At 39.8% G+C, this 19,552-nt stretch overlaps 1 protein-coding gene across 4 annotated transcripts in view; it reads left to right on the forward strand.

The window, feature by feature from the left end:
• PTPN13 (protein tyrosine phosphatase non-receptor type 13) overlaps positions 1-19,552 on the forward strand; it is a 375,298-nt gene that overhangs the window by 128,709 nt on the left and 227,037 nt on the right. For all 4 annotated transcript variants that reach the window (XM_089670565.1, XM_089670567.1, XM_089670566.1 and 1 more), the window contains exon 3: positions 8,856-9,025. In XM_089670565.1, coding sequence (XP_089526691.1) covers positions 8,856-9,025 — 170 coding nt within the window. The remainder of the gene's footprint in view (positions 1-8,855; positions 9,026-19,552) is intronic.

Here is a 19,552-nt window from a genome sequence, read left to right on the forward strand (position 1 = left end):
GTGTGTCTGGGGATGGACAGAGATCATACATAATCCAAGCAGCAATGCCACAGGTAGGAAAGAAGGAGCATTCTCTTACTCATGAACGTATAGTAGCTTAGTACAGTGGTTTATCATGTATTTCCATGGCCCACAGACTATTTGAAAGAAATAATTTGCATGACTTTGTGTATAATCCCTTGTTTTTCTGAAGTATTATTCTTTGGTAATTTACTGATGCTATGACTTTGGATGCCTGTGTAACTATGGTGCATTTTCAGCTTCATTTTGTGATTATTTATGTTTTATAAAAGAAAGAACTGACTTCTGGCTAATTTATTCTAAATGGATATTTATTCTTTTATTCGCCCTTCCATAAGTAGTGGTTTATCAGATATTCCTGAAAACTGCAAAATAACACCCAGACCACACATCCTTAAAATGTCATGTAATTTTAGAAAATGTTCCACAGCCTGTGACACTGGATTGCTTAGTCATTGCTGACTCTGTTTAGATGAGCTGTGACTATACAAAACATGTTTACATTCAAAGCATTTATATGTTAATATGGAATTATGGGATATACACCCATATGTAATAATCATTCCCAATTACACACCGTACACTTTCTTACTCAATATTGTGTAAAGTATGTAGACTCCTCACCCACATTTGTTTTACATACAGTATCTCACAGAAGTGAGTACACCCCTCACATTTTTGTAAATATTTTATTCTATCTTTTCATGTGACAATACTGAAGAAATGACACTTTGCTACAATGTAAAGTAGTGAGTGTACAGCTTGTATAACAATGTAAATGTGCTGTCCCCTCGAAATAACTCAACACACAGCCATTAATGTCTAAACCGCTGACAACAAAAGTGAGTACACCCCTAAGTAAAAATGTCCAAAGTGTCAATATTTTGCGTGGCCACCATTATTTTCCAGCACTGCCTTAACCCTCTTGGGTATGGCGTTCACCAGAGCTTCACAGGTTGCTACTGGAGTCCTCTTTCACTCCAGCATGACAACATCACAGAGCTGGTGGATGTTAGAGACCTTGTGCTCCTCCACCTTCCATATGAGGATGCCCTACAGATGCTCAATAGGGTTTAATTCTGGAAACATGCTTAGGCAGTCCATCACCTTTACCCTCAGCTTCTTTAGCAAGGCAGTGGTCGTCTTGGAGGTGTGTTTGGGGTCGTTATCATGTTGGAATACTGCTCTGCGGTCCAGTCTTCGAAGGGAGGAGATCATGCTCTGCTTCAATATTTCCCAGTATATGTTGGCATTCATGGTTCCCTCAATGAACCGTAGCTCCTCACTGCCGGCAGCACTCATGCAGCCCCAGACCATGACATTCCCACCACCATGCTTGACTGTAGCCAAGACACACTTGTCTTTTTACCCCTCACCTTGGTGCCGCCACACACGCTTGACACCATCTGAACCAAATAAGTTATCTTGGTCTCATCACACCACAGGACATGGTTCCAGTAATCCATATCCTTAGTCTGCTTGTCTTCAGCAAACTGTTTGCAGGCTTTCTTGTGCATCATCTTTAGAAGAGGCTTCCTTCTGGGACGACAGCCATGCAGACCAATTTGATGCAGTGTGCGGCGCATGGTCTGAGCACTGACAGGCTAACCCTCCATCCCTTCAACGTCTGCAGCAATGCTGGCAGTTCTCATGTGTCTATTTCCCAAAAAAATGACCTCTGGATCTGATGCTGAGCACGTGCATTCAATTTCTTTGGTCAACCATGGAGAGGCCTGTTTTGAGTGGAACCTGTCCTGTTAAATCGCTGTATGGTCTTGGCCACCGTGCTGCAGCTCAGTTTTAGGGTCTTGGCAATCTTCTTATAGCCTAGGCCATCTTTATGTAGAGCAACGTTTCTTTTTTTCAGACCCTCAGAGAGTTCTTTGCAATGAGGTGCCATGTTGAACTTCCAGTGACCAGTATGAGAGAGTGAGAGTGATAACACCAAATTTAACACACCTGCTCACCTTTCACTCCTGAGACCTTGTAACACTAATGAGTCACATGACACCGGTGAGGGAAATGGCTAATTGGGCCCAATTTGGACATTTTCACTTAAGGGTGTACTCAGTTTTGTTGCCAGCGGTTTAGACATTAATGGCTGTGTGTTGAGTTATTTTGAGGGGACAGAAAATTTACACTGTTATACAAGCTGTACACTCACTACTTTACATTGTAGCAAAGTGTCATTTCTTCAGTGTTGTCACATGAAAAGATAGAATAAAATATTTACAAAAATGTGAGGGGTGGACTCACTTCTGGGAGATACTGTATATGTTACTGTAACATATTAAAATTACACTTCTGCCTAAGGCTCCATTCACACTGAGCTGAATGTTTCTTCAAGTGTTTTTTAGGAGCCTGAGCAGATTTGCAAATATTTTTAATTTAGGCGTTTTTGCTGTGGCCAATAGAAATAAAAATAGCTGCTGTTTGAGCTGAATATGCCTGAAAAAACACTTGAAAAAATGCTCATTCCCATTGTTCAGGCATTTTCCATTCAAGTCTATGGGGACAAAATGCTCAGATCTGCTTGAAATGTAGCGTAATTACTTTTTTGAGTGACAGGCATTTTGCTACAGGCGACAGGACACTCAAGTGTCAACAAGGCCCTTTGGAGATAATGGAATTTTACTTGTTGAGTGTTTTTGAGTGTCGAGCTTCAAGCTGAAAAATGCTCAAGTGTGAGTGGGGTCTAGTAGATTGTTTATTCTTTTGCACAGCCATCTTTAATTATACAATAAATTGACGAGATTCCAAATGTTCAACATTTGTAAGGATATTGAAGGTTGGTTAGTAATGAATAGTGATAAGCTGAACATAACTGGATTTGGTTTGGGATGGGTTTGGCAAACTTTGCCTGAGTTTACATGGCAAATCCGACCCCCATTAAAAATAGATGGAGTAAAAGTCTTAGACATCAGTAATGGTCATTTTCTAGGCTGTTAGGCAAGTGATGGGCACAGGGAGCTGGGCACTGCCCCGGGAGTCATATACCAAAACAAAAAAAATCTATTTAGCTGAGAACTGTGAAACTTAAAATGAAACATTAAAAAATGCAAAACTCCTTTAGATATCAAGTTTGGAGAATTTCCTGAATCTGTCTGTGAAGTGGCCTGGTTAAAAAATATATAAATGTTAATGAGAGATCCCATGCAAAAAAGAATCCTCAATTTGCATTTTATTCTATACGTGACTCTTCAGTCTTGTATAGATTTTAAAGGTCCCATTCAAAATATTAAGAAAAAAGCAGCGCTCCCCCCATCGAAAAAATCCATATCAGACTCTTATATGAGCATGAAATCTGGCACAATGCAACTCCTGTCCAAATCGCATGTGGTTTCCCCACTGCTCCTGAGTTCACACAGGAGCGGTGCGAGAAACCTCCCTGCACCAATCCCATGCTGGCATAGAAGAAAAGGCTGGGGATTTGAAATCCCTGCAGCTTTCTATCCTCCAAATTCAGGGATGACAATATGGGCTAGATGGCTTTTGATTGGTCAACACCACCATGGTGCTAACCAATCAGGAGCTGTCTAGCCTGTACGGTCATCCTCGCAAGGAGAGGAGAGAAAGCCGCTTCACAGGTCTGGGGATTTGAAATCTGCTCGGCTTTCTCTCTTCTTCTTGCAGGGATGACAGTATGGGCTAAACGGCTTCTGATTGGTCAGCACCGTGGAACTGAGAGGAGGGGATTTCAAATACCCAGCATTTTCTATGACAAGCCTGGGTTCACACAGGAGCAGTGGGGAAACCGCATGCTATTTGGACAGGAATCGCATTCCTCTTCAAATTTCATGGTAATCCTGTTCAAATTGCATGCTATTCTTTGCAGTGCCATTTGCATCCAGTTTCAGGTATGGGGAGCATTTTCACGAGTACTTGGGAAAATACTTGGTATTGATACTGATACCAGTATCGGTATTGGTGCTTCCCTGAAGCTCACCCAGCAGGTCAAAGTCAGACTATGGACACTTCCAGACTGCATCCAGATCTCCTCACTGCAGACAGCAAAACTGCCATCCAGCCTCCCTGGTCAGCTGGTTAAAGTGGTTCTAAAGTCTCAAGGTTTTTTTACCTTCATGCATTCTATGCATGAAGGTAAGAAACCTTCTGTGTACAGCATCCCTTTCAGCCCTCCCTTATACTCACCTAAGCCCCCTCTTGATCCAGCGATGTGCACTGGAGCCTCGGCTATCCCGGGACTCCTTCTCATTGGCTGAGACAGAAGCGGGGGGCCATTGGCTCCCTCTTCTGTCATTCACAGCCAGTGAGCCAATGAAAAGAGAGGGGGCAGGGCCGAACTGCGGCTCCGTGTGTAAATGGACATATAGAGCAGCTGGTGCACCCATAGCAAGCTGCTGGCTTTGGGGGTACAAAACAGGAGGAAGTGGTTAGGAGAGCCTGCGAGGGACCTGATAAGAGGAAGCTGCTCTGTGCAAAACCACTTCACACAGCAGGTAAGTATAGACATGTTTGTTCTTTTTTCTTAAAAAAAATAAGGCTTTAGAATCACTTTAATAAACAGTCCTTAAGAGAAAGTACCTGCCCACTGCAATTAACCACCTCTTAAACTTGACGGCTCATCATGAATGATTGACCCCTAATTGATAGCCGAATGTAAACAAAGGGGTGGCCGATATTTGAGAGACATATTGACCAAATATGGACATATTTGGTCAGTGATGTGGGATCCCCCGTGAAGTCATTGACCCAATATGGCCCCAGGAAGATGAAGTGGTATCTGGGGACCCCCTTACTTTTAATCACTTCCCTACCACCCTATAGAAGAACTGCTGCTACAGGACGGCAGGGCTGTGCAAAATTATGAGTATATATACGTGATTTTGCATCTCTGGGTAGGGGGTGCACGCACCGCCCTACTGGCGCTGCCATTGGCGGCTACAGATGTCGATCACCGTGTCTTGGCCGGAGATTCCCTGCCAGCACCCGGCGATCGCCGAGGAACAGTGACAGAGGAGAGACCTGTGTGTAAACAACACAGATCTCTCTCCTGCCAGCAGTAACATACTGCTGTGTATTTCTCTGCACAGCAGAGAAATACACAGCAGTATGTTTTTCTAATAAAACACACACAGAACACTTAGTAAAACAGCACACAGTTAACCCTTTGATCGCCCCGGATGTTAACCCCTTACTGCCCAGTGTCATTAGTATAGTGTCAGTGCTTTTTATTAGCACAGATCACTGTGTTGGTGTCATTGGGATGTCATTGGAAGTTAGTTCCAACCAGTGTCAGAATGCCCGCAGCAGTCCCGCTATAAGTCGCTGATCACCGCCATTACTAGTATTTGAAAAAAAAATCCCAGTATATATACCGCCATTTGTAGATGCTATAACTTTTACGTAAAACCAATGAATTTACATGTATTTGGATTTTTGTTTAGCAAAGACATGTAGCAGAATACATTTTGGCCTAAATGTATGAAGAAATTTGATTTTTTTGAATTTTTTTACTTAATATGTTTTATAGATTGTTTTTTTTTTTTTTTAAATTGTCAGTCTGTTTTTGTTTATAGGCCAAAAAATAGAAAACACACAGGTGATCAAATGCCACTGACAGAAAGCTCTATTTGTGGGGAAAAAAGGACATAAATTTAATTTATGTATAGTGTTGCATGACCAGCCAATTGTCAGTTAAAGTAATGCAGAACCGTATCGTAAAAAATGGCCTGGTCAGGAAGGGGGGTAAATCCTCTGGAGGGCAAGTGGTTAACAGGGCCTTCCAGGTTCTGACAATCCTCCTCCTTCCTGTGTGTGGATTTCTAAAAAAACAGGGCCAGGGTTTTAGGGAAGAACAATATTAACATGAGGACAAAATGCTTTGCCAGAGGGTTTTGCCCTGCAAAGTACTCTCCCCATGTTGAGGACATGTGGCCTGGTATGGTTCAGGAAGGAGGGGTTTGTCTGCACCCTTAACCCCCCCCCCCATGCCCCTTCCTGGCCAGTCAGGCTGCATAAAGGTCTAGTGTGCATTCTTTGGTGGATCCCTTGCCTTTTGTTTTCTTGTGTACGTTTTGTTTTTTTTGGGGGGCTGTGATATGACTTCCTGTTTAAGGGCGGCTACATTCTTTCTCCATGGTCCCACTGTATGTGTGTAGCCACCCTCTCTTGCTCGGACTATGGATTATAGACTATGGGATTTGTAGGGATTTGTCCATAGAACAGTGCACATGGGCACATCTAAAGTGTACTGCTTGTTTCAAACATATGGGAAAAGGAGAGGTTCTAGAGTTCATGTCAGACTTTACAAGGAGGCAGTAAAACACAATAAGACATTATTTCATGAAAAATGGATTTGTAAACCCTCACCTTTTTAAAACAACCCATTCAGTATAAAATGGAAATGAAAGGCAAAATGTGTATAGATATAAAAAAAAACATTATAAATACCTTGTTTTCCCTTTCTTTTAAATGACCACATTCCCTCTGTTCTCAGCTACTAAGAGCTGGGGGAGGAGAAGCAGTAGAACACTGGTCTTCCTAGTGAATGATTATGCGGGGGGGGGGGGGTCAGGGCAAGTCCGATTATTGGAGGAGAGCAGGCTCAGTTCTCAGTACAGCTAGAGAACTAACCTTGGTGTGTTCTCCTGCTTAGTGTGGTCAGTTTTGTTTTTCATAGGAAAGCAGAGAGACTAGCAGGAACACCAGGGATTTCACACAAAGGAACCAATACAAAGGGTAAAGGATACATTTTCATACAAGTACATGGTACAGCAGGCACATATCAGAAATGGGAAATGTTGGGTTTACATGTTCTTTAAGTAGCAGAACTGTGTGGATTATTTTTGGATAGCAAGGATATCATTTAGTGTCACTTTTAATGTACAGTTTGATTGGGCTACTATGTGGCAAATGTGATTAAGGCCTCATACACAGTGGATATTTTTATTATCTCTCCTAGACGCCTTTTCTCCTGGCAGCAGTGTTTTGGCAGAAAAAGTGCTTGATGATTGTAAATGTGTTTAAGTGCCTCTAGCGCTTGGGAATTAATTAATTCCATTAGCCAGAATAGGAATTTATTCTGGTCATTAAAAAGAATGCATGCTCAAGCGCTAAGTGCACCTAGTGCTTAGGCGCGTTCACACGCGTCAGGCATTTTTTCTGCCAAAACTCTGCTATTCCATGTCGCATTGGCAGTGGGTTTCTTAGAACCCTCTGCTTCTAAACTCCTTTAAATGCCTATGTGTGCATTTCCACATAGGCTAACATGCAGTGGTGTTTAGAGGCAGAAAAAAAGAGATACCCCAAAGAACAGTGTCTAGTGTGCATGAGGCCTTAATGTTGAAAATTGCAAAGTTATGCACTTGGAAGACTAAAAAGCATCAAGCGTCATACATTCTAGGGGGAGCCAGTTACTAAGAAGGATCTGGGTGTTTCGGTAGATCATAGACTTAATAATAGCATGCAATGCCAAGCTGCGCATTTTCTAAAACAAATTTCTTGTACTACAAGAGGTATAGATTCCAGAGTGACATAATCTTGCCCTATTACAAAGCATCAGTAAGACCTCTTCTGAAATATGTGGTTCAAGGGCAACTAAAATGATGAGGCATGGAGGGCCTCATCTATGAGTAAAGATTTATAAACTAACTGTATTCTCCCTGGAAGAGATTTGTAGACGGGATAGGTTCACTATATCACTCATATGAATACAAAAATTATTTATCTGTTCAATTTTGTGCAAAGGTATTCACATTAACATCTTTGAGGAGAGCAAGGGGGCACTCTTTTCATCCTAAGGAAAGGCAGTTTAACCTCTATATACAGAAACGGCTTATTCAGAGTAAAAGCTGTTAATATTTGGATTTGAGTTACTTAGGAGCTAGTTCTAGCCATCCCAGTTGATTGTTAAAAAAAAATCTGGATGTATTTCCAAATGCACAGAAAATAACTGGCTATTAAGAACACCATTGTTGATCTGATTTTCTTAGAGGATGAGAAATTATTTTTTTTCTACTAATTGGAACAAATTGGGCCATGCTTTATAAGGGTATTTTGCTTTTCTCTGGATTAACTGTGGGTTTAGGTTTCTATATATGCAGGTTTTTTGCTGGATTTGTGTCTATTTTCAACCTGACTATGTAACTATATCCAAGGCTTCATTGAAGACATGTACCATCACTTCCTGTTCAGGTGACTGATGTCAGGCGCAACCGGAAGTGGGCAGAACTCACCTTAACAGGGATGCAGACTGTCACACTTATTTGGTTGCCCCCCTTTCCTTCCCAGCCTTATGCTCACCTGCCCCCAACCCAGCAAGATATCACTCACTAGATCTCAGAGTTGCTTGTCGAATTGTTTTTTTGCTTGACCCCACTTGCACTTTGCACTCCCCATTATTCCTATGGATTTCTGTGCAGGCTTGTATCTTGGATGTTTATCCTGAGTGTCTGATTTAGGTGATCAAGCAATTTGAATATCCACACGATCAGAGTCAGGATTGTTAATGGGTTATATTCTGAGGTATTAATAGCTTTCCCATTAGATTAGAGCCTACAGAAGTTTTTCCCTACACTTCTTTATGCTTCTAGCAGCATTGGCAGTTTTGATCTTCAACTGCTTGTAAAGTTATGCTACATAAATACTAACCTATAATCCCTCAGAAATGTAAATGCATGTGGAAAAATACCAGCATAGCTAATCAGAATCATCTGACCAGTAACTAAATTCAATTCTAAAGCCAATTGCTAAATGTATAGAAAATAGAAGTTTACTGATTTCCCTTGCATTATTTTTTCTTATATTTGAATTGCCATATTGGAACAGTTTTTTAACCTCTTCTTCTCTGCCTGTCTTTCTCTTTTGTACAGCTGATCCTGCAGCTCTTGGATTTATCATCTCCCCTTGGTCTCTCCTACTGCTGCCCTCTGGAAGCATATCATTTACAGATGAAAATGTTTCCAATCAAGATTTGCGAGCCTTTACTGCACCTGAGGTTCTCCAAAGCAAGTCCTTGTCTTCTCTTGCAGATATTGAAAAGGTAACTCTCTTAGTCACCATGAAAATAACTGGCAAACAGTCTGTTGACCATTAGGAAAAGAAATCAGCAATAAATATCAGATATCACCTACAAAAACCTATTGACATGAAGACATTTCCAGTCACTGCAAAGTCACATAAAAATATTGCTTTCTATATGCCCTGTTCACACTGCAATCCCGGAGTCGTGCGGTGTAGAAAAATGCTGGGACGTGAATGGAGTGCACACTTACAATAGTAAAAAAAAAATAATAATCCCAAATGAAAAAGGTGATCGTACCTTGCATTGTGAAATACTAGCTGGACCATTTTAGCTTGAACGTATCCATACTTTTTATGAAGTATCATTGTTATTGACACTTATAATGAATATACTGTATATAGGTGGCGTAGAGGATAAAAGTACAAGAAATTGTAAACAGGTAACATCTGAGTGTTTCTCAAGTGCCTGTAGTATCTAAGGCTGAGATAGGCTGATATATTCCTTAGCACCACTATGGTTAGTAGTAACTGGTTCCTTGGCTGAAAATCTCCATCTGTGTAAACAGATGCCCATACTCAGAGAAGATGAAACCCGATCTGCTTATTATCATGCTGTGTTTGGAAAGTAATATAGTTTCCATGACTGGGAATGGTTGACTGCATTTGATTGCACATATCTTTATAGTGGTTGTAAACCTCAGACATGAAATATGAACAAAGCATATCACTCTATAGTGTGTACTACAGCACTAAGTGTCATTTCTGTGCGGTGCTTCGTTCCCCTGCTATCAGCATGAAGCATTTCTGAAAAGTTTTCCTTAAACTAAGAGAAAATAGACGACAGTTGTGTCCCTTCTCTCCAGTCAGCTTTTAGAGCTCTCCTCACTGAGCTCTGCAGTGTGTAACTTCAGCTCTCTGCCTCCTTTTTTTTTCTGAACTCTCGGACAAGCTTTAAAGTTCAGCACTTTGGCTGTAGAGAAGAGATAATGGAGAAAAAAAGGTACAACTTGTCCAGGAGGATTTGTTTCATCTATGTGTATCACCTGAGGCCAATCACTTCACTGGGTATATCTAAAAGGTTACAACTATTTTAAGATTTTCCTAAGCAAAAGGTGCTGCTTGTTCTGGTGACCATTATCGATAGGACTAAAAGTAATGGAAAACCCAAAATTTTGTTGTCACAGAATATAAATAGGGAGGAAGTCTTGGAATGGGAAAACTTGTTCTTGTGACAACTGTCTAAGAAGAGATTGCTCTCATTTTGGAGGGATATGTTCTCTCTTCCTGTTGGGAAGGTTTTAACCTTTCCTTACATTTATCTAAAATGATAAAAAAAGGGACTTTTGAATACCATTACCTAGAAGGGACCTATCAGGGTAGAAATAGGGAGTTGCCATTTTATATATGTTTTTGAAGGCACAAGCTGTGGGCTGTCATCTTTCTTCTTCATTTATCATTAGTAAATCTACAGTATGGAGCAAGCAGGGTATCCTGACTCTTCTCTGACTGCATGCCAGTTCGGTCACTAAGTAGTGAAGTAAAGATAAGGATGACATTGCCAGAGCATGTACCTTTAAAAAGCAGCTCAGCATTGTTATCCCATGGATTTCTATCCTGATTGCTGCCATTTATTGCATTTTGTAATTAAGAGAATTCTTGTCTTTATGAGAAATTAAAGTTAGTTTTAGCAGAGCCTACAGCTAGCATCCATACATACGTACCTTAAATAAACAGTAAAGACTATATTGTTACACACTATTGTAAAACCCTAATGACTTCAGTGTTCCAGGGAACTCAGGGCTATTAGGCTACAATTATGGAGTGCTGTATATTTAGAAAACAATGAATGTGACATTTACTGAGCATTCACTGCATGTGAATCTTCCTGCTGCATGCATTATAAATTAGAGATTGATTCACTTGCAGTGAATGTGTATTGAATGTCAGTCACTTCTCATATGTATACAGCAGGGTGGATTTGATTTAAATCAAACTGATTTAAATCACGATTTAAATCACTAGTCAGTAAGGCTTGATTTAAATCCTAGTTTTCTACATAAAGACTAATTCTTGCTGGTATAACTTTAATATGCAAGTAGATGAAGATTTTTAGAATAACAACTTTTCATATAAGTTTTTTTATCCCCAGTTTATTAGGTTAATCATTCATATTTGGACAACTTTTCTGTTGTACTTAGGAAGGAGAAAAATAATCATTACTTTAATAATAACAATTTAAATAGATGTAATCATCTGAAACAATAACATTACAGCATATGTTATTAGCTTACACAAACATCCATGTTTGTTAACTAATTTGGCTGAACAAAATATATATATTTTAAGAAACTTAGACTGTCAGCCCCTTCCTCCTCACACTTAGTTTCACTTTCTTCTTGTGCAGATCTATTCCACTCCAAACAATCAGAAAAATATTGTTTCTATTCTATTCACTGAACTTCTTGAAACTTAGCACTGAAGGGGTTGATTCTGTATTCATAGGTTTGTAGAAGTTAGGATTAAGGTCTTTTTCTTAACTCTGTTCATGTTATAACATTTTTGCTGTGAAGAAGAGGCATGTGATCTCTGCTGAGTCAAATTCAGTTTTGAGAACTGTAAAAGTAAACCAAGCATCTGTGATAATATTTTGTAGGCAGAGAAACTGCCCAATAATCTTACAAAAACCTCTGGAAGAGCTTGACATTGTGAATGGATTAATGGAATTTATTTACCAAAAAAATTAAACATATACAGCCTTATTCTACATAATTAAAAAACTAATCTTTATTTCATGATGGAATAACCTTTGGATGGTAATATATTTTCCTCAAAAAGCATTTTATAAAAAAAAATCTGATTTAAATAAAAAAAAATCTGATTTAAATCAACAAAATCTGATTTTTTTTAATTTTTTAAAAACAAAACATTGATTTTTATCCACCCTGGTATACAGTATAAAGAGAAATATTACTGCACACAGCTTGCTACCTATCCACTAATCCCAAGGTTTGACACTGGAGGCAGGGCCATATTTAGCTATCTATGGAGATGCAACCCATATATATACAGTTGTGTTCAAAATAATAGCAGTGTGTTGAAAAAAGTGAATAAAGCTCAAAATCCTTCTAATAGCTTTTATTTCCATACACACAAATGCATTGGGAACACTACACATTCTATTCCAAATCAAAACATGAAGAAAAATATATCAAATTTGTGTTGTTCCTCTAAATAAATTGAAGAAAAGTGAATAGTAGACTGTTCAAAAAAATAGCAGTATTTGTATTCTTCTTTACAAACTCAAACATTCACTATATAAACTGAAAAATGTTTGAAGATTTTGCTTTCCTTTGAATCACTTAATGAATATTTAGTTGTATAAGCACTGTTTCTGAGAACTGCTGTACATCTGTGTTGCATGGAGTCAACCAACTTCTGGCACCTGTGAACAGGTATTCCAGCCCAGGATGATTGGACTACATTCCACAGTTCTTCTCTATCTCTTGGTTTTGCCTCAGAAACTGCATTTTTGATGTCACCCCACAAGTTTTCACTGGGATTAAGATCCAGGGATTGGGCTGGCCACTCCATAACGTCATTCTTGCTGGTCTGGAACCAAGATGTTGCACGTTTACTGGTGTGTTTGGGGTCGTTGTCTTGTTGGAACACCCATTTCAAGGGCATTTCCTCTTCAACATAAGGCAGCATGACCTCTTCAATTATTCTGATGTATTCACACTGATCCATGATCCCTGGTATGCCATAAATAGGCCCAACACCGTAGTATGAGAAACATGCCCATATCATGATGCTTGCATAGCCATGCTTCACTGTCTTCACAGTGTACTGTGGCTTAAATTCAGTGTTTGGGGGTCGTCTGACAAACTGTTTCCGGCCACTAGACCCAAAAAGAACAATCTTACTTTCATCAGTCCACAAAATGTTGCGCCATTTCTCTTTAGGCCAGTCAATGTGCTCTTTGGCAAATTGTAACCTCTTCAGCACGTCTTTTTTTCAACAGTGGGACATTGCGGGGGCTTCTTGCAGATAGCTTGGCTTCACATAGGCGTCTTCTAATTGTAACAGTACTCACAGGTAACTTTAGACCTTCTTTGATCTTCCTGGAGCTGATTGTTGGCTGAGTCCTTGCCATTTTGGCTATTCTTCTATCCATTCGAATGGTAGTTTTTCGCTTTCTTCCACATCTTTCAGGTTTTGGTTGCCATTTTAAAGCATTTGTGATCATTTTAGCTGAGCAGCCTATCATTTTCTGCACTTCTTTATATGTTTTCCCCTCTCCAATCAACTTTTTAATCAAGGTACGCTGTTCTTCTGAACAATGTCTGGAACGACCCATTTTCCTCAGAATTTCAGAGAGAAATGCACTGTAACCAACATGTACAACATTTGCTGCCTTCATTCCTTAAATAAGGGCAATAATTGCCACCTGTTTTTCAAAGAATGAATGACCTCACTAATAGAACTCAATTACACAGAATCAGCAGCATGCATGTCATGACTGTTGGGTCTGTTGGATTTCTATTACTCTACTACACCTGCTAGTAAATTATTTGCCATGCAGAAATATCACTTCTACCAAAAACAGTGATTGATCAGGTTAGTGATGTCTGACTGCTAATATTTTGAACACAACTGTGTGTGTGTATATATATATATATATATATATATATATATATATAAAGCTCTGTCTCTCTGGGTTGGGGTTATTTTAGTTAAAAAAATTCTACTAGAATATGCTGTTGGAGGTACATGGTGTTATATTTATTTTTACAAATGAGGGAGCTGTCTATTGATTGCTCTGCCTGTGTCAGATCTGATTACTATTTGACTTTCTTCTGCAGATCACTGGACCGAGAGACCCAGGGATTGTGGAATATATAGTTTCTTTATAGGAAGTGTCAGTTCTTAGACTACAGATAGAGGTCGTGCAGTGCCATGCCACATGCCTTGTATTTGAACACAAACAGAAACTTGTAACACTGAAATGTGAAGATTTTACTATACTAGAGACTGCGTACAGGCCAGAAAATTACATAATGAAACTACATGATGAATGTACATTTTACCCAGGTGAAAAATACAAGGTGCAGGTAAGAAGGTTTATAATGACTTTAATACCAAACAAGAGAAAAGAGAATAGTTTGATATTTTCTAAACTATTCGGACTCCCCTCAAAATCCTCTGTACCCCCTTTTCCACTACAGTTTTGTTGCTGAATTTTGTCATAAATGTCCAGAGGCTGACAAATGATGGGAACAAAATTAAGTATAAGTTGAAATTTGTACATTTGGAAGCTTGGTGCTGCCTTCTTATCCTCATCCATAGGTACTGGCCAATAAGTGCTATTATTGTAAATACAGCCCAGCCTACATGCAGATTGAAATGACTAATAGTAGGGATGCACTGATACCCTTTTTTTATTGGCGAGTAGGAGTACCGATACTTTTGGTCAAGCACTCACCAATACCGAGTACTAATACTTTTTGGTTTGATTTGTGTCCATACAAAATGAATGGGCGTATATCGCTCTGCAAAAGAACATCACACGGTTTACCCACCGCTCCTGTGTGAACCCAGACTTGTCATAGCTTGAGTTCACACAGGAGTGCTGCGGGAGGGAAGACAGTACGGGCTAGACGGCTTCTGATTGGTCAGCACTTTGACAGTGCTGACCAATCAGAAGATGTCTAGCCTGCTGCAAGGAAAGGATAGAAAGCTGCAGGGATATCAAATGAACAGGAGCAGTGGAGAAACCGCATGCAATTTAGACAAAAATCGCACCGCATTCCTGTTCAAATTCCATGCTATTCTTTGCAGTGCGATTTGTGCCCATTCATTTTGTAGGAACGCAAATCGCACAGCAAACTATCGGTTTCGGGAGCATTTTCATGAGTACAAGTAAAAATAGTCAAAATCGGCATTGGTGCATCCCTAGCTATTGGTATACAGACAGTATGTGAAATTAATTGGGCACCCACAAATGATACTTCATTTGGAAGTGAGTTTTTTTATTCTTCCTCTAAACTCCTCTAAAAGCCTGCGTGAGATTTACTAAAACTGGAGAGTGCAAAATCTGGTGCAGCTCTGCATAGAAACCAATCAGCTTCTAGGTTTTTTTTTTTTGTCAACGCTTAATGGAACAAGCTGCAGTTAGAAACTGATTGGCTACCATGCACAGCTGCACCAGATTTTGAACTCTCCAGGTTTAGTAAATCAACCCCATAGGCTAGCCAGATGCCCCTAGGAGCACACTGGAAAAACATCTAGTGTGCATAATGCATAATACTTTGTGATAGCCATAATGGGGAGCATTGCCATTTTGGGGGCTTAACATGCCCAAAATTACATCTTTTTTATGCTCCTAAATGTATATTTTGTAAAGTTGAGTAACTAAGTTATAAATATTATTTTTTCTTCTTCAAGCCATTCAACATGAGGTTAAAAAAGGAAATCTAACAGAAGTGATTAGAATGTTGCATGAAAGTTAAGACATTATAAAAAAGACATAATGTGACAGTCTGTCAGCAACTATTACTAAACAGCATATTGGTTTGGTACATTTTGTGCACCCTTCAACTGACTGTCATCTGATATTCTTATAATTCGTTACTCTGAGTGCGACATGAGTTTTCAAGTTAGTAAGAATTACAGACCTACCTGGCATTGAATGCCTTAAGCATATCATTTCCTTTAGCACTTAAAGCTTTACAAGTAGGCTGTAGAGCTGAGTTTCTATTGCCCATGTTTCCTGCCTGCCTTGCTTTTTTGGTTTATCCATTTGAAATAAGGTGGGCGAGACATGTTTCTGTACACTTGACTGCACATTTCATTTCCTCACTGTTAGTAAAAGTTATTCATTTACTTAACAGGCTAACTTGTTTTTCTTCATAAACTGTAATATAAAGATATTTACGTTATTTCATTTTATGCTGAATACAATTGTACAGTTATGCAGGCCATAGATGGGTCGAAAATCGGCCGATTTTTCGGCCGAAAATAAAATCGGCCGATTTTCGGATCGTTAGTGGGCTATTTGGTCGGCCGTTTTTCGGTATTTTGGCCGTTTTTTTTTTTCTGTAAAGTTGGAAAAAAATTGGCCGATTTTGCCAATCGGCCGATTTTCGCGGCAATTAGTGGGCAAATCGGCCGATTTTTTGCCGATAAAAAATCTGCGCATGAGCAGTGACCTGCAAGATAAAGACAAAAAGAAGAAAAAGAAGAAGAGGAAGAGGATGAAGAAGAAGAAGAGGATGAAGAAGAAGAGGATGAGGAAGAGGAAGAAGAATAAGAAGAGGATGAGGATGATGAAGAAGAAGAGGATGAGGATGAAGAAGAAGAAGAGGATGAGGATGAAGAGGATGAAGAAGAAGAAGATGAGGATGATGAAGAAGAAGAAGATGAGGATGATGAAGAAGAAGGGGATGAGGATGAAGAAGAAGAGGATGAGGATGAAGAAGAAGAGGATGAGGATGATGAAGAAGATGAGGATGAGGAAGAAGAGGAGGAGGAGGAGGAAGAGGAGGATGAGGATGATGAAGAAGAAGAGGACGAGGATGAGGAAGAAGAAGAGGATGAGGATGTAGAAGAAGAAGAGGATGAGGATGAAGAAGAAGAGGAAGAAGAGGATGAGGATGAAGAAGAAGAGGATGAGGATGAAGAAGAGGATGAAGAAGAAGAGGATGAGGATGATGATGAAGAAGAAGAGGATGCAGATGAAGAAGAAGAAGAGGATGAGGATGAAGAAGAAGAAGTAGGATGAAAATAAGAAGAATTCCAGTCCAGCAAAAAGTGTCTCTGCAGAGAGCTCCGCTATTTCTGACAGTTCTCTGACAGTTCTTTGACATTTACAGCGGTTGCAACAATGTATCTATTTGTTTCCGAATAAAAACATCTGTATGCTAAATGGAAACAAATAGATACAATGTTTCAACCGCTGTAAATGTGAAGGAACTGTCAGAGAACTGTCAGAAATAGTGGAGCTCTCTGCAGGGACACTTTTTGCCGGCTGTAGAAGGGATGAAAATCGGCCGATTTTTTTTTTACCATTGATGGTAACGTCGGCCGCTTGAACGACCGAAATTTCGTTTTTTAAAAGAAAAATCTGCCGTTTTTCTCCCCATCTATGGCCTGCATAAGTTAGTATTTAGATGAGCTGGATATTTTAGTGATATTTTATAGTGTGTCTGTATACCTTTTTTCCTCTTTCTCTTTTTCTCTTTGTTTTTGTGTGTGTGTGCTTTCTCCCTTTGTGTGTAAATACTACTTAAGTGGTGCTAAACTAAGTTACCCGCCCTGCCTTGTATAGGTAGAGCACATCAAAAATATATATGTATATATACATACACTGTTGAAATTTAATGGTGTAATGTGATATATTGAAAATCAATAAAATATTTATAAAGGAAAAAAAAACATATATATACACTATATTGCCAAATGTATTGTGACACCCCTCCAAATCATTGGATTCAGGTGGCCTACCACTTTATGGCTGAGTTGCTGTTGTTTCCAGTTGCTTCCACTTTGTAAGACACCAGTAAAAGTTGACCGTGGAATATTTAGTAGCAGGGAAATTTCATTGCACTTGGACTTATTGCACAGGGGGCAACCTATCACGGTACCACGAAAATAAAATAAATAAGGTATTGCGCTCACAACACTTCCATCTGTGCATATACACAAAGAAATGTGTATTATTGAACACTAATGACTATCACGGTACCACACTTGAATTCACTGAGCTCCTGAGAGAGACCCATTCTTTCACAAATGTTTGTAGAAGTCTGCATGCCTAGGTTCTTGATTTTATACACCTGTGGCCATAGAGATGATTGGAACACCTGAATCCAATGATTTTGGAGGGGTTTCCCAATACTTTAGCAAGGAAAGTTTTTTTATTTAAAACGAAGGGCACACATCTGTCTAACATCTAATTGATGTTGGATCCCTCCTTGCCCTTCTGGAAGACGCTCCAAATCAGACACTAGCTCTCCTTCCTCCACCTTTGGCAAGTTACTTTCATCAACTCTACATCTTTTGAACTTTACTGTGCAGATACTCCCCCCCAGACAAGGTCTTCCACTAGCGTACTCTTTGCTCTGTTACCCACCGCTGACTACACTCCTGCCTATCTTTTTGACTGGAGAATGAATTGGCACAACAGTTTACTCCTGAACAGAAGGAGTTCATCTTACATTTCACGCATAAGTCCTCTATCTCTTCCAGGCTACAAGAATCTGGTTACAAGATGCTAACCCACTGGTATAGGTTTCCGGTGTGGTCTGCTGGTATGCCCTTTCTAGCAAGATGTCTGTGCTCTGATTCTAGATCTTACACACCTGACTTTGGATCAGGATGAGCTGCTTGTTTAATGCATCTTAGTATGCTGTCTAAACAGCAATGCCACCACCTTTCCTTGGTGCTGCATCTGATCAATACAGCCAGGGCTTGCATCCCAGTACGCTGGAAATCAACCATGCCCCCTACTGTAGGCCAGTGGCTGACATCAGATAGACATTATGCAGATAGATGAGCTTACCTCGTCTCTAAAAAACAAGAGGCTTGCTTCTATTAGACTCAGTTTACCTTGTTTGACAAGTACAAAGAGCTCCTTGAGCGTGATACTGCTACATGAGGCTGTATTTGACCGAGGGAGTACAGCCTCCCCCATTTCCCCATCCCACCTTATTCCTTGCCCCCAACGGTTTTCTGTTTTCTTTACCCCTCTTTCTCACCCCCTTTTCTTTTCTTTATTCCCACTTTGTCCTTTTTCATGCTGTATACCTCCATCCGGTATGCCACAGAAAACTCCAGACAGAGGGCGCTGTGCCTTACCATCAGCGACCATGTTTATTTTTCTAAGGGAACTGGTCCTTTGCACACCATCCTGTTCCGGGCAGTTGCCCCCTGCAGTGACACACCTCTTAATACTTTTTAATGTTTACTTGAGGTGACCTATTGTATTGATTGTATGATTTTATCATTTTATACATGACCACTGCTGTTGACTCAAAGGTTCTTATACTGTTCAACAGCTTATTAAAAAAAAAAACACACACACACATGGCATGTAGGCCATGGATAGATAAAAGATGTAATTAATAAGGTTTAAATTTTTTTTTGGGGGGGGGGGGGAGGTTAGAATCAATTTAGGACACACCTTCAGCCCAAAATCATTAGATCGAAATGGATGACCTGTTAAAAGATACAATACAAAACTAGCCTTTACTGTAATATACACTTTCAAACCAGAGATCTCCCCCACAGTAATTTTTTGGGGCTGCTACATATCCCCTGTCTGATGTCCAGCATCATTCTTCTGAGCCCAGGCCATTCTAGACCTGCTCTAGTCTGTGACTGAAGAGTGAAAGGAGATGCACAGTGTCAGCATGCTTCTTATCAGCACATGAACTGGTTGGTTCTTTGTTCTGTACCTTCCTAATACACTCCAGCCCTGCTATGCGGGGACTGCACTAGACTACTAGACTAGATACCAGATCATATTTAGGCACTTCTTGCATTTAAA

This window comes from Staurois parvus, unplaced genomic scaffold (assembly GCF_062004578.1).
Source record: "Staurois parvus isolate SC_StPar_1 unplaced genomic scaffold, SC_StPar_1.0 ptg000091l, whole genome shotgun sequence".
Lineage (NCBI taxonomy): Eukaryota > Metazoa > Chordata > Amphibia > Anura > Ranidae > Staurois > Staurois parvus.